Genomic DNA, 14386 nt, shown 5'->3' with positions numbered 1-14386 from the left:
ATCTGCTCCAGCATTTCTGTGTCTTTAACCATCTGAAGCGTGCTCTTTAAATGTTAGAGCTAGCCCGATGGACTGCTCGCAGAAGAACCCTTCTGGGTCCGCGGGACTGAAACCCGAGAGCAGAAGGCTGCCGACCCTCGGTGGGAACTTTGGAGAGGGACTGAAACTCCTGCCCCAGCCCCAGCCCAGAGAGCCTGGGGTTTCCAAGGGCGGGGGTGGGAGGGGGAATGAGTTGCCTCTCGCCAGCTATTTCGCCACGAAACTGTAGTCTCACTCTGCTCTGTTGTTCTCGGATGTTTCACCTCGCCCCAGGGCTGGGCTGGGCTGGGCTGGGCTGGGCAAGGACGACCGTGCCCTTTCTAAGCTCCCTCTCCTGTTCGCTGCCTGCAGTTGGACTCAACGCTCCGCTGCGGCTCGTCTCTCCCGGCTGGGACTTGGATTGGTGGCGGCGGCCAGATGGCTCGGATCTGGGCGGAATCTCTCATTTGCCTCCTGCTCTGGACGGTAAGGCTCTTAACAGAAGAGAGAAGCCCTCAGGTGGGATGGTTTGGGTTTGGGTTTGGGACCCCCCCCCCCCCCCCTGCCCCATTGGGACCCCCCCCCTTTGGGACGTGCGTGCAAACTTTGCAAAGAGTTGGTGTGGAGGTCCCGGTCCCTCTCCCAGGACAAGAGACGTGTTCCCTTCCTCAGCACTGCAGACATTTGGGGATGGAACTTGTCTGAATTGTTATCCGAGAGAAGGAACTCCCATGTTCCAGGAAATGATCTTTATAATTCACCAATTATGTTTTAAATCGTCTACCTGTTTTTCTATACATCTTTCTCCATAAATGCATGTATCTGTGTATGTGTGTGTGTGTACAGATATCTAGAAAGGTACATGTTTGTGTGTATTATATATAAAATTACATTTATGTATATATGTGTAATCTCTAGAAAGATGTGTGTGTGTGTACGCACACATACATTCATAAATATGTAGATATGTATAAATATTTTAGATAGATTTATATTTCTAGATATATATCGGACTTGGAGCCAAAATACTCCCTCTTGGGGAGGGGGATTTCATGATGTCATAAGTGTAGAACAAGCCCCTTGACCCAACCAATTCTGGGATGGTCACAGCCCTTCCAATCCACAAATCTGTCTTTAGAACATCAAGTTCGCTCTATTATCTTCCTCTGGCAGCTTGTTTGCCCTCTCTGAGTGAAAACGTTGCCCCTCAGATCTCTCACCTTGGTGGGGGGGGGGGGGGGGGGGGGAGGAAAGCCAGTGACCGTTCACTTTATCTGTGCTCCTCATACCGACATAAACCACGACAAGGTCACCCTTCAGCCTCCAAAGCCCCAAGGAATGGGACTGTGCTCGCTGTAATTCAGAAGAATGAGAGGGAATCCGATTCAATGAAAAGTTGTTTCAGGGGAGGAGATTTAGGACGAAGATGAGGAGGAACTGCTTCTTGCAGAGTGCCGGGAATCCGTGGAATTCTCTGCCCAAGGAAGCAGGCGAGGCTGGCCCACGAAATGTATTTAAGACACGGTTAAAGAGATTTTCACCAAGTAGGGGAATTGAGGATTATGAGAAAAGGCAGTTGAGACCTTGGCCAGATTCAGCCGTGATCTTATTAAATCGTGGAGCAGGCGCGACGGCTCAGATGGACTGTTTCTACTTGTTATGTTGATGTTATGAGCGAAGACCCATCCTATCCCAACCTCTCCCTCGATAGGCCATCAAGTCCTGGTCACACCCTTGTGACAGTGATGTGCTTTGATGGATTAATCTCTGTATATACTCAAGTAGAAGTCAAATTTTCAAGATCATTTTTTAATGTTAAATATATGGAGTTGACAAATACATGGATACTACTTCTGAGGGGCTGAAATTCATGCCAATGAATCTCAACCGAATTGGCCATAGCTGTGAACGGTAGGCCAACCAAATGTGTTAACGTAGCCATTCAGAGATGCATCGTGAAGTACTGTAAATCTCAGAGGATCTTTCCTGGACCCAACACCCTAATGGCATCGTGAAGAAAGCACATCAGTGCCTCTACTTCCTTAGGAGTTTGTAGAGATTTGGAATGAGATCGGAAACCCTGGCAAATTTCTACAGAGGTGTGGTGGAAAGTATGCTGACCGGCTGCCTCACTGTCGGGTATGGAAACACCAATACCCCTGAGTATAAAGCCCTTCAAAAGGTAGTGGACACAGGACAGGACATCACAGGCAAAACCCTCTCCACCATCGAGAACATCTATGGGGAACGCTGCTGTCGGAGGGCAGCAGCAATCATCAAGGATCCACATCACCCAGGATATGCTCTGTTCTCACTGCTGCCATCAGGAAAGAGGTGTAGGTGCCACAAGACTCGTCCCACCAGGTTCAGGAACAGCTGCTAACATCAGGCTCCTCAGCAACAAACTCAAATCAGGGAATCATTTAAGGACTTTTGGACTTTGTGCAATAGAAAGATGGGAAAAAACAACAATCAGTTTGTTTACATTTCTTTGTTTACATGTGGACATTGTGTACAGTTTTTCTTGTCCACCAATGAGCGGTAATTCTGCCTGGCCCACAGGAAGAAGAATCTCAAGTATGTACTCTGACAATAAATCTGAAATCTGAAGTACTGTAAATGCATATCGGCCTAACTTACCCGTATTAGAATGACGGTGTGACATATCCTGTACTGACTCAGTAATAAGGTCATATAATGTGAATGAATTGTGGCCCAGCTGTGTACCTACCCATCACCATTTATACAGGTATCTGTGAATGGCAAGCAGACGAAGTGTGTCTTTTTGTAATTTTACAATAGTTACAGCAATGGTTCCCAACCTTTTTCTTTCCATTCACATCCCACCTTAAGTAATCCCTCTGCCATCAGTGCTCTGTGATTAGTAAGAGATTGCTTAAGGTGGGATGTGGGTGGGAAGGGAAGGTTGAAAATCGCTGCTCTAGACCCAATTGTGACTGAAATATTTTGCTTGAGAAAAATGGTCATTGGCCCATTTCCTTTGGAGATCTGAAATGGTGCACATAACGAGTCAATGAGGGATGATTAAAACAGTGGTTTTCAAACTATTTCTTCCCACCCACATTCCACCTTAAGCAATCCCTTACTAATCACAGGAGTTATCGTTCTTCAGGGAAGGGAAATGGGAAAGGAGTGTGAGTACAGAAACATGGGGGTGGGGGGGCTAGGATGGGATCTAGTCAGGCCCTGATGGGCTGAAAAACCTCCTGTGTTGTTATTTTGCATTTGGAGAGGTGCCTTGAGGCTTAACCTCTCCACCATTAATATCCAGAATATGGAGCCCCGACCTTGAGTTGTTCAGCATGGACCAATGAATGCTCAGGCCCACCAAAATGAACCACAGCATTAGTCCCACCTGCCTGCATTTGGCCTAGATCTCTCCAAACCTATCCTATCCATATATCCATCCAAACTTTTCTTAAATGTTGCAATAGTACCTACCTCAACCACCTCTGTTTCGCACCCTCTGTGGAAAACTTCTCAAATATGCGCCAGAATTACCTCTCTGCCTCTTCACCAAGTCATGCCCCGAGTCCCATTTCTCTAGCCCCTTTTCCACTGGCACCCCAGATAATTGGGCCGCCCAGTGTCCCGGGATAGGAAGCCCTTTGTGCTGTTTCCACTAGGCCACCCTCAACTGGGACAGTGACTGGTTTTCCTCTGGACACAACTGATCCCCGGGGAAACTGATGTGTTCCTTCAACTGGAAACAGGTCACTTTCTGCCGTCCCTTTTCCACTGGTTTTATCAGCATGCCGGGGGTATGAGTAGGGGTGGAGGTGATTTATTCCCGGCATGAAATGGTGTTATTTCGGACAGTGAAAAGAGGTTAACTATTCATGCCAACAAGAGAGTGTGTGTCCGATTTGGTTCATTGCTTATCTCGTGGTGCTTTCTTTCCTGAAAAGGGGGGTACGCAAAGGCAAATCCACCATTATCGACACAGTGATGGAAGGTTTTTCTTTTACTGAGTCAACTCCTGGAACTTCAGACCAAAATGGTGGTAGCAAGAATTGGAAAGGGACGAATTTTCCAGTGTGCGGCACCACGTGGGTCTGTATTAGAGAGCTGCATGTTATCACATGAAGGGTGCCCTGTGATGAGAGGTTTTTATTTCCTCATTTTTTTTACATGATCTGGGCATTCCTGGCCCTTTCCTGACTGCCCCTTGAGAGAACTCCAAGATCTGTTCACCCTCTACACAGCTTTAGCCAAGAGGCCAGTGAGTGCGTGGAAACAGACTGGCGGAGGAGGCGCTGCTGAAGGGCTCTGGGCCTGAATGTCAGCCTTTCTTTTTCTCCCCGCCGATGCTGCTCGGCCTGCTCATTTCCACCTGCAGGCTCTTGTTTGCCTTGTGGCTTGGCAGAGTCGACATTGTGCTGTTTCCACATCGTGAACAAAGGCACTGCTGTGATTAAAAAAAGAACTTGTCATTTTAAATTGAGGTGCATAGAACATTTCTCCCAGAGGCTGGAGGATCATTTTATAGAATGTTACAGGACAGTACAGACCCTTCAGCCCTCAATGTTGTGCTGACTTGTATAAACCTCTTCAACAACCTAAACCTTCCCTCCCTCACACCCAAAACCATCTATTTTTCTTGGATCATGATTATCTTTATTGCCACAAAGGTTATATGATATGCAAATGCACTGAAATTCTTATTTAGAGCACAGAACAATGCCACACAGTACAAGCCATTCAGCCCACGGTGTTGAACTAATCTATGGAAGCCTACTCAACAACAATCTAACCCAGAGGTTCTCAACCTTTTCCTTTCCACTCACACACCACTTTAAGTAATCCCTATGCCTTCGGTGCTCTGTGATTGCTTAAGGTGGGATGTGGGTGTGAAGGGAAGGTTGAGAATCACTGCTCTAGACCCAAATTGTTACTGAAATATTTTCCTTGAGAAAATTTGTTATTGGCCCATTTCCTCTGGAGTTCTGAAACCGGGCACATTACAAGTCAATGAAGTACGATTAAAACCGTGGTTTTCAACCTTTTTCTTCCCATCCACATCCCACCTTAAGCAACCCCTTACAGAGCACTGATGGCATATGGATTATTTAAGGTGGAATGTGAGTGGAAAGAAAAAGGTTGAGAACCACCGATGTAACCCTTCCCTACCTCACGCCCATGACCGTCTTCTTTTCTTGCATCATGTCCCTGTTTAAGAGTCTTTTAAATGTCCCTATTGTTCCAGCCCCCATCACCACCCCCATCAATGTATTTCAGGTCCGCACAACTCTTTTTTTTTAAAAAAAACTACCTGTGATGTCTCCTCTAAACTTTCCTCAACTCACCTTCAATAGGTGTCCTCTGGGATTTTCTGTTGTTGCCCCAGGAAAAATGTGCTTTCTGTCCACCCTATCTAAGCCCCTCATAATCTTGTGCACCTCTATCAAATCACCTCTCATTCTCCACCACTCCAAAGAGAAAAGCCCTACCTCTGTCAACCTAGCTTCATAAGACTTGTTCTCCAATCCAGGCAACATCCAAGTGAATCTCCTCTGCACCCTCTCCGTAGCTACCACATCCTTCCTGTAATAATCTGGCCAGACTGAGTGAATTATTCCCAGTGTGGTCTGATCAGAACTGCAACATCATCTCGTGACTCTAGACTAATGAAGGTCAGCATACCAGGCATGTTTTTAAAAATATTTATTAGAAAACCTTTACATAACTGAAATGTTAACAAATCGTCAAAATCATTTGTGGTTACAAAAAAAAATCTAAAAAGTACTACAGAAAATCCTCAAGGAAAACCCCTAACCGCCCCTCCCCCCAAACATTACCCCTCCCACTATCCCAACGCTACCCCCCGATAGAAAAAAGGGCGAAGAAAGAAGTAGATAAGGAGAATATCTCACATCATTTATTTACTATATGGTGTGGAGGTCCAGCAGCACTCAAGACCAGTCTTAAACTTTCAAATTAAAATGATCCAAATATGGGCCCCAAATCTTTTCAAATACATAATATTTATCCCGTAAATGGTAAATATCTTCTCCATTGGTATACAGGACCTCATTTCCGAATGCCATCTTTGTAAATTAAGCTCCATTTGATCTTCCCACGAAACAGCTATACATTTCCTTGCGACTGCAAAAGCTAATCGTAAAAACGCCATTTTATTTAATTTATATATCAAAGCCATTTCACTAACTTCCCCAATTTAAAAAGATCTTTGGATCTAGAGAATTTTTTTTTCCAAAATATCTTGCAAACATTCTCTTAATCTAGCCCAAAAACTTTCTCACAAGACCAAATTGAGTGCAAAAATGTACCTTTTTGCTTATTTCATCAAAAACACAAATCCGGAGCACTCAGTTTGTATCTTTTCAAACGTTCTGGGGTTAAATATAATTGATGTATAAAATTATAAGTCACCAATCTATACCTAACATTAACTAACTTTGTCAAAATATCCCTATTAATCTTCCTCCAACAATCCATTTCAAATTGAACTCCCAAATCCTTCTCCCATTTAAGTCTCGACTTATGCAGCTCAATCTTAGGCATTTTTTGTTGCAACAATTTATACATTTCTGAAATAAAACCCTTCTTCCCTCCATCCCGGATCAATATTTCAAACGTCGATTCCTTAGGTAAATACAGATATCTCCCTAAACAGTCATGCAACATTGACTTAAGTTGATATTAACAAAAACGAGTATTATTAGGGATTTGATATTTTTCCTTCAACCTTTCAAATGTTAAAAAAACGACTCACCTCAAAACAGACATTTATCTTTCTAATTCCTTTCTGATTCCAAATTTTTAGGAGGTTTTTATCAATCGTGAAAGGTAAACCTTTATTCTGAAACCAAGGTATATATCTAGACAATTCACCTGGAATCCCAGTAATTTTACTAACCTCTTCCCAAATGCTTATCAAACAAAATAAAACTGGAGATTTCTGACTACTTCATAGCTTTCGTATTCCACTTATAAATGAAATAATCTCTTCTGTCCTCCCAATTCTCTTCAATTCAATATTTGACCAAGTCACAGGACTATCTCAATCAAACATACCAGGCATGTTAGATGGAGGAGGGAAGTCCCTGATGTTTGGGTCACAGTTGAAAGAGAAGGGAGAACCCATTTAGGGCTGAGATTGATTTTAGTTTTTAAAAAATTTAGACCTACGGCCCATGAGCCTGGGCCACCCAATTACACTCGATATGTTTTTTTTAAGGGTGGGAGGAAACATGAGCCCCCGGGGAAAACCTACGCAGACACAGGGAGAGCGTACAAATTCCTTACAGACAGTGTGGGATTTGAACCCCGGTCCCAATCACTGGCGCTGTAAAGGCATGGCGCTAACCGCTACGCCAACCGTGTCACTCAAGATGAGGTGAAACTTCACTCAGAGAGCTGTGAGCTTGTGGAACTCCGCACCTCAGAAGGTTGTTGAGGCCGGTTCATTAGGTACATTCCAAAGGGAGTTGGATGTGGCCCTTGGAGCTGAAGGGATCAAGGGGGAATGGGGAGAAAGCAGGAATAGGGGACTGAGGTCACGTGATCAGCCATGATGGTGGAGCAGGGTCGAAGGGCTGCATGGCCTCCTGCTCCTGTCTTTTTTAATGCTTCTCAAAATTTTGTTTCATTTGGGAAACTTAAATCATTTTGGCTTTTGGGAAGTTCAATTAAATATGAGAGAGAATAACTTTTCAAACATCCGAATAGATTATGGTAAGACCTAAAAGAGAGTAAGCTAAACACGTGTTTTCTTCTCTGAGAAGACTGTAAGTCTAAGCCTATGCCAAGCCCTGGACATACAGCCAATGGTGGGAGAATGGAGTTGAGAGGAAAAATACATTAGAGTTGAAGATTCTATCATAATAAAACAAAACTTCCTTCAGCCTGCAACAAGGCAGAAAAAAAGTCACCATAATCAAACAGAGGAAAAGAAGCAAAAGAGGGCCTCCTTCTCACTCCCACTCCCCCGAGAGACAGAGTGTCCGTGGATTCACCTCCAGCCCTCCTGCAGCCGCGCACACCCTTGTGCGATCCACCCGAGCACCAGATTCCAAATCTCTGATACGTTGGGATCTTCATTCCCTGGAGTGTTGGAGGCTGAGGGGTGGCCTTGTGGAGGTTGAATGAAGTGACGGATCTCAGTATTACGTCCAGGGTAGATGTTTGCAGAACTAGTGGGCTTGGTTTTACGCTGAGAGGGGAGAGATTTAAGAGGGACCTGAGGGGAAACTTTTTCACTCAGAAGGAGGTCCGTATCTGGAACAAGCAGCCAGAGGAAGTTATAGAAACGGATTATAGAGTTCACAGCATTCAAAAGGCAGTTGGACCAGTATATGGATGGGAAGGGATTTCAAGGATTTGGACCAATTGTGTGCAAACGGGACTAGCCCAGAATGCCAACTTGATTGACATGGACAAGATGGGCCAAAGGGCCTGTTACTTGTTAAATTACTCTCTCATGGCTCGAAAGAGAATGCAGTTTTAAAAAAGAGGTAAAGACGCCAGTGATACAGTTGACGAGGTGCTAAAGGTCCAAATGTGTCCATGCTATGTGTCTGGATGCATGGAGTGATTGGGTTACAGGGACACCCAAACTGACATCTATAGATCCATGGGAAGAGATGGAGAGAGGCAGAACTAGAGGAAAGGAAGCAGAGGGGATGAAGCTGGGTAGAGGGGGGGTGCTTTTTCCTTTGAGAAAGGGGAAGATACAAATGAAGAGGGCATGAGCTGAGAGTTGGGGGGAAAAATTTTAGAGGAAACATGAGGGGGACTCTACTCAGAGAGTGGTGGGTGTGTGGAATGAGCTTCCAGACAAAGTGGCGGAGGTAGGCTCAATATTAGCACTTAAGGAGAAGCTGGATATGAAAATAGACGGGAAAGGAATGGAGGGTTATGCGTTGTGTAGGTTAGGTGGGAGAAAGAGTTCGACATGGACTAGAAGATCCAAGTTGGCCTGTTTCTGTGCTGTAATTGTTATATGGTTATATACAGAAACCAGAGAAGTCGATATTAATGCCATCCAGTTGGAGAGTGTTTGAATGAGTCCAGAAGAGATTTACTGGGACGTGCACGCTGGCCTTTTGTGAATCATTCAAGAGGATATCCCGATCTCTCTGCATCTCACTCTCTGCAATTTCTCCCCATTCAGATAATATGCCTTATTTTCCATATTTCCTTCCAAAATGTTTGTTTATTGTCATCTGATTCTCCATATGCAAGATGATGTGATAAAATTGTTTAAGATATTAGTGAGGCCAAATTTGGAGTATTGTGTGCAGTTTTGGTCACCAAACTACTGGAAAGGTATCAATAAGATAGAAAGAGTGCAGAGAAGATTTATTAGGATGTTGCCTGGACTTCGGGAACTGAATTACAGGCTAACATTGAACAGGTTAGGACTTTATTCCCTGGAGCGTAGAAGAGATTTGATCGAGGTATTTGAAATTATGAGGGGGACAGACAGAGTAAATGTAGGTCGGCTTTTTCCACTGAGGGTGAGTGAGATACAAACCAGAGGACATGGGTTAAGGGTGAAAGAGGATAAAGGTTTAGAGGGAACGTGAGGGGGAACTTCTTCACACAGAGTAGTGGGGGTGTGGAATGAGCTGCCAGCTGAGGTGGTGAATGTGGGCTCAATTTTAATTTTTAAGAAGAATATAGACAGGAACAAGGTTTGGAATGGAATGGAGGGCTTTGGCTTTGGGAGAATATGCATGGGCTGAAGGGCCTATTTCTATGCTGTATTTTTCCATGGCTGCTGGGATTTGAGGAACTGAGTTACAGGGAAAGGTGAAACCAGTTAGGACATTATTCCCTGGAAGGAAGATTTGATTACACTAGTGAAATATTACTGCCTTTGCTCTGTTCCCTCTCTGTAACTCTGCACTCTTGTTTTTAACTGCTGTGCTATGCGGGGGTACAGATGGAGTAAACGTAACCAGGCTTTTACCACTGCGGTTGGGTGAGACAAGAACCAGAGGACGTGGGTTAAGGGGAAATATTGAAACAGAACATTTTCATGCAGAGAATGTGGAACGAGCTGCCAGCTGAACGCGGACTCGATTTTGAGATTTAAGAACAATTTGGAGAGGTGTATGGATGGGAGGGGTGTGGAGGGATATGGTCTGGGTGCAGATCAGTGGGACGAGGCAGAATAATAATTTGGCATGGACTAGATGGGCCAAATGGCCTGTATCTGTAGTGTTCTATGGTTCTCCCTCAGGAAGCACTATATTGCTACTGTTTCAATGGAGGGTTCTGACCTGGAACTTCCATCTCTGTTTCCACTGATGCAGATCCACGGATCGTGTCGGAATCAAAATTTATTGTCGTGAACACTTCATGAAATTCATTGCTGTGCGGTAACAACACAGTGCAAACATTTATATGAAGCCCCTGACAATATAAATAAAACTAGTGTCGGAAAAAGTCAAAGAAAGGCAGGAATAAAGATAAGTAAAAGGCCGTGTCTTTGGTTCATTGTCCATTCAGGAATCTGATGGCGGAGGGGAAGAAGCCGTCCTTGTGCCGCTGAGGGCTTGTCCTGAAGCTCCTGTACCTTTTCCCCGATGGTAGCAGAGTGAAGAGGGTGCAGCCTCTATCCTTGAGGATAGAGGCTGCTTTCTTGAGACACCGCCTCTTGTAGACGCCCTCGACTGGGGCAAAGTCTGGTGCCCGTGATGTCGCAGCATTACACTACTGCTCTCGCTACGGATAGCGCAATATACACCACTCAGACAACTTCGGTCAAAGCAGATCGTCTCAAGTGCACAGTTCTTGCCGTTTGTCCTGAGGTATAGAGAGAATGTTCATTTTGCAACCAGGCCAGCTAGTCGACCCCTGTGTAGTTACAGTAGTAAAAGAAAATCAGCACAGAGTTGCAGAGATCAGTTAGCAAGGGCAGTAATATTTCACTGGTGTGAATCGGGTATTTATTACTCTTTGAGAAAGCTCATTTTTATATCAATTAACTGTCGCACTTATCCATGCAACCACATAGCAGAAGCAATTAGCTGACTATAAAATGGTAATGATAAAGAGTCCATTATCGTACACATTGCACAATGTACGTATGCACCAACATTTTTACTTGCTGCAGCCAAACCCAATAATGGGCATAATTTCAATGAAAAAGATAAAAAATTACTAAAGATATAAGGGGCCAGGGGCTGGGGCAGAGCCAACAACCTGTATCTGAACATTAAAAAATCAAAAGAGATAGATGTCAACTTCAAGGGGGTGGGGGTCCTTGGAGTGCATTTGATGGAAAATCTCACCTGGTTCCTTAACACCAGCTCCGTCGCCAAGAAAGCCCAGCAGCACCCCTACTTCCTCCGAAGGCTGAGGAAAGTTCATTCCCACCCTCCACCCTCACTACATTCTACAGAGGGTGTATCGAGAGCATCCTGTGCAACTGCATCACTGCCTGGTTTGGAAGCTGTACCTCCTCGGTCCGCAAGACCCTGCAGAGGAGAGTGAAGTCAGCGGAAAAGTCCATTGGGGGCTCCCTTCCTACCATGAAGGACGTCTACAACACTCGATGCAGGCGAAAGGCAATAAACATTGTGAAGGTCTCCACAGACCCCTCACGTAAACTGTTCTCCCTTCTGCCACCTAGTAGGAGGTACTGTAGCACTCGACCCCCTAATGTCTAGATTGAGCAAGAGATTTTTTCACCCCCAAGACATCAGGCTCCTGAATCCCCAGAACATAAAAGTGCAGAGAGTACTTTGGTACTGGGGACTCTTACAGTATACTTCTTAATATTTAACATTTTATGTGTTTAACTATCTTATATTTATGTAAATATGCTCTTTGGTCCTGGAGAAACGCTATCTCATCTTTACTGTGTGAGCATGGTGTGAACAATAAATAAAGGTGACTTAATCTGAGATAGATAAATATATAGTTATCCTTGTGCAAGAACAAAAGTGACTGGACAATAGTGCAGGCAGTTCGTTAGTGGTGACAGAGTAGTCCCTGATAAGTGTAAATTTTAAATTTAGACAGTAACCCATGCCACCCAATTAACCTACAACCCCCTCGTATATTTTGAGGGGTGGGAGGAATCTGGACCGCCTGGAGGAAACCCACGCAGACATGGGGAGAACGTACAAACTCCTTACAGACAGCGCCAGATTCGAACCCGAGTCACTGGCGCTGTAATAGCCTTGTGCTAACTGCTGGACTAACCATGCCACCCTAATAAGGGGAGGTTCAGAATCCTGATAACTGAAGGAAAGAAACTGCTCTTGAACTTCGAGGTGCTGGTCTTTAAGGCCTCCGTCCCTTCTGCCTGATGGGAGCAGTGAGAAGAGGTTGTGACCAGGGTGGTGGGGTCCTTTATGATGTTGGCTGCCTTCCTGTGCACTTAAAGTAGATGTATTCGGTGGATGGGAGGTTGGAGCCTGTGATGGCTAATCTGCAGCCTTCTTGGTTCCTGGGCAGTCGAAAGGCTGTTGGTGGAGGGGTGGGGTGGGGGGGGGGGAGGTCAAGGGAGGTGCTGTAGGCAAAAGATATTGCATAACTATTTATGGAATATTTGAACTTTGGGATTGAGTTGTTTATTAAAAATATTTTTTTCCGTTGAAGGTGTGTGCTCCATCCAGACAGAGCTGCAAGAAAGCTTTTTCACAACACAAGCTTGAGGCTCTGGTTCCCCAACAGATCTCGAAAGGGGACGTTCTGTTGAAAGGTAATTCAGATTTTTTTGAGGCAATTACATTAGGCATTCTTTTCAGTCCAAACTACATGATTTTCCTTGAATCACAAATTCAAATATTCTTGATGTAATTTTTTAATTTACAGTTCGTTCATGGTGAATTAATATCTTCTATTTATAATGATTTATTGGATTGAAGATGAGCCTTTAATGGCTGGGATTAAGGACGAATGGGAGTGAGATTTGAACATGACATTCTCAGATGAATCTTAGCTTGATTAACGATTCCTCATTTTGTACAAGGCATTGCCTATTACAATTTAAGGTGGTACATAGAACTCCTATGTCCAAACTTAAATTATCTCGTTTTTAGGCAGATATTGATCCACTATATAACAAGTGTAAATTTTTTGATCCACATGTCTTGAGAGGGCCCCATTTTAGGAAAATTTGGGGAAAATATTTTCCAGACTTTGTATCAATGATTTTTAAGATTAAACTAGAACCATGCCCTTTAATTTGTTTGGTTTTTTTTTTCTTGCAAACCAGATATACCTCTGTCTGCATCCCAGGGAGGAAGTTTTAGTTTTTATCCTGTTGATAGCTAGACGAGCAATTTTAATGAAATGGAAAGAGGACTCTTCACCTACTCTTACACGTGATGTAATGTCATATTTAAATTTAGAGAAAATTAGATACAACATTTTAGATGGAACGTTTCAATTTGACAAGATGTGGGGACTATTCATCGATTATTATCATGGCTGAATGCTTCAGAAATTCTCGGCCTAGTGTCTGAAGGTCGCTATTCGATCCATATCCCCACATCTTTTTGTACAAGATAACCCTGATTAGAGGGAGGGGGTTGATTAGCTTTAGCTTTAGGTTTTTTTATTTACTTTTTTTTGGATAACTGGTTATATATGGGTTTAATTATGGTCTTCTTGGATCATATCATCGTTAGACAGAATTATTCTGTGTCTTGACCAAAAGGTTGTAATAATGCAAGTTACTTGATCTCTATCCAGAATTATTTTTTAGATTACATTTATATTAATTTGTGATCTGCTATTTGTATATAGGATTTGTGTTAATAGCAATTTTTAAAAAGTATAATAATTCATGGTGTTTACAGCGTGAACAGACTCTTCAGCTCTTCTCTTCCATGCGAGCATTCTTTGCCTGAATTTCCTCTCTCTTATGCCATCAACAATGCTTCCCGTTCCTTTTCCCAGGAGAAATCCCCCTCAGAGAGCGCAGCAGTGATTTTACAAGAGAGAACTCAGTGAGAGGTTTCAGCTACGTGAGTTCCAGGATCACGAGCTGGCAGTCAGCCAGCATGTAAACAGGCCTTTCTGTCCACCTAGTCCATGCTAACCAGAGGGATTGGTGTGGTACAGGATCCCACCTGCATTTTTCTCTGGAGCTTCGGAGGTTGATGGAGGCGCATAAAATCATGAGCGGGTGGACAGTCGGAAACTGATCCCCAGAATTGAAGTTTCACAAATTAGAGGAAGCTTGTTTCCTATGGTGGGAGAGCCTAGGACAAGGGGGCACAACTTTAGGATTGAAGGGCGTCCACTTAGAACAGAGACGCGAAGGAACTTCTTCAGCCAGAGTTTGGTGAATCTGTAGAATTTGTTGCCACAGGTGGTTGGGGAGGCCAAGTCATTAGGTGTATGGCAGAGGTTCTCAACC

General features: G+C 44.0%; 1 protein-coding gene across 1 annotated transcript in view; it reads left to right on the top strand.

Moving 5' to 3' along the window:
* Positions 1-369: 369 nt before the first annotated feature.
* The window catches only part of LOC138755848 (desmoglein-2-like), a 70993-nt gene continuing 56976 nt past the window's right edge, over positions 370-14386 (top strand). The window contains exons 1-2 of the mRNA XM_069922570.1: positions 370-504; positions 12619-12721. Coding sequence (XP_069778671.1) covers positions 457-504; positions 12619-12721 — 151 coding nt within the window. The 5' untranslated portion in view covers positions 370-456. The remainder of the gene's footprint in view (positions 505-12618; positions 12722-14386) is intronic.

Source organism: Narcine bancroftii, chromosome 2 (assembly GCF_036971445.1).
Source record: "Narcine bancroftii isolate sNarBan1 chromosome 2, sNarBan1.hap1, whole genome shotgun sequence".
In the NCBI taxonomy this organism is placed as follows: domain Eukaryota; kingdom Metazoa; phylum Chordata; class Chondrichthyes; order Torpediniformes; family Narcinidae; genus Narcine; species Narcine bancroftii.
The sequence above is the reverse complement of the archived record's forward strand: the minus strand, read 5'-3'. Positions and strand labels throughout refer to the sequence as shown.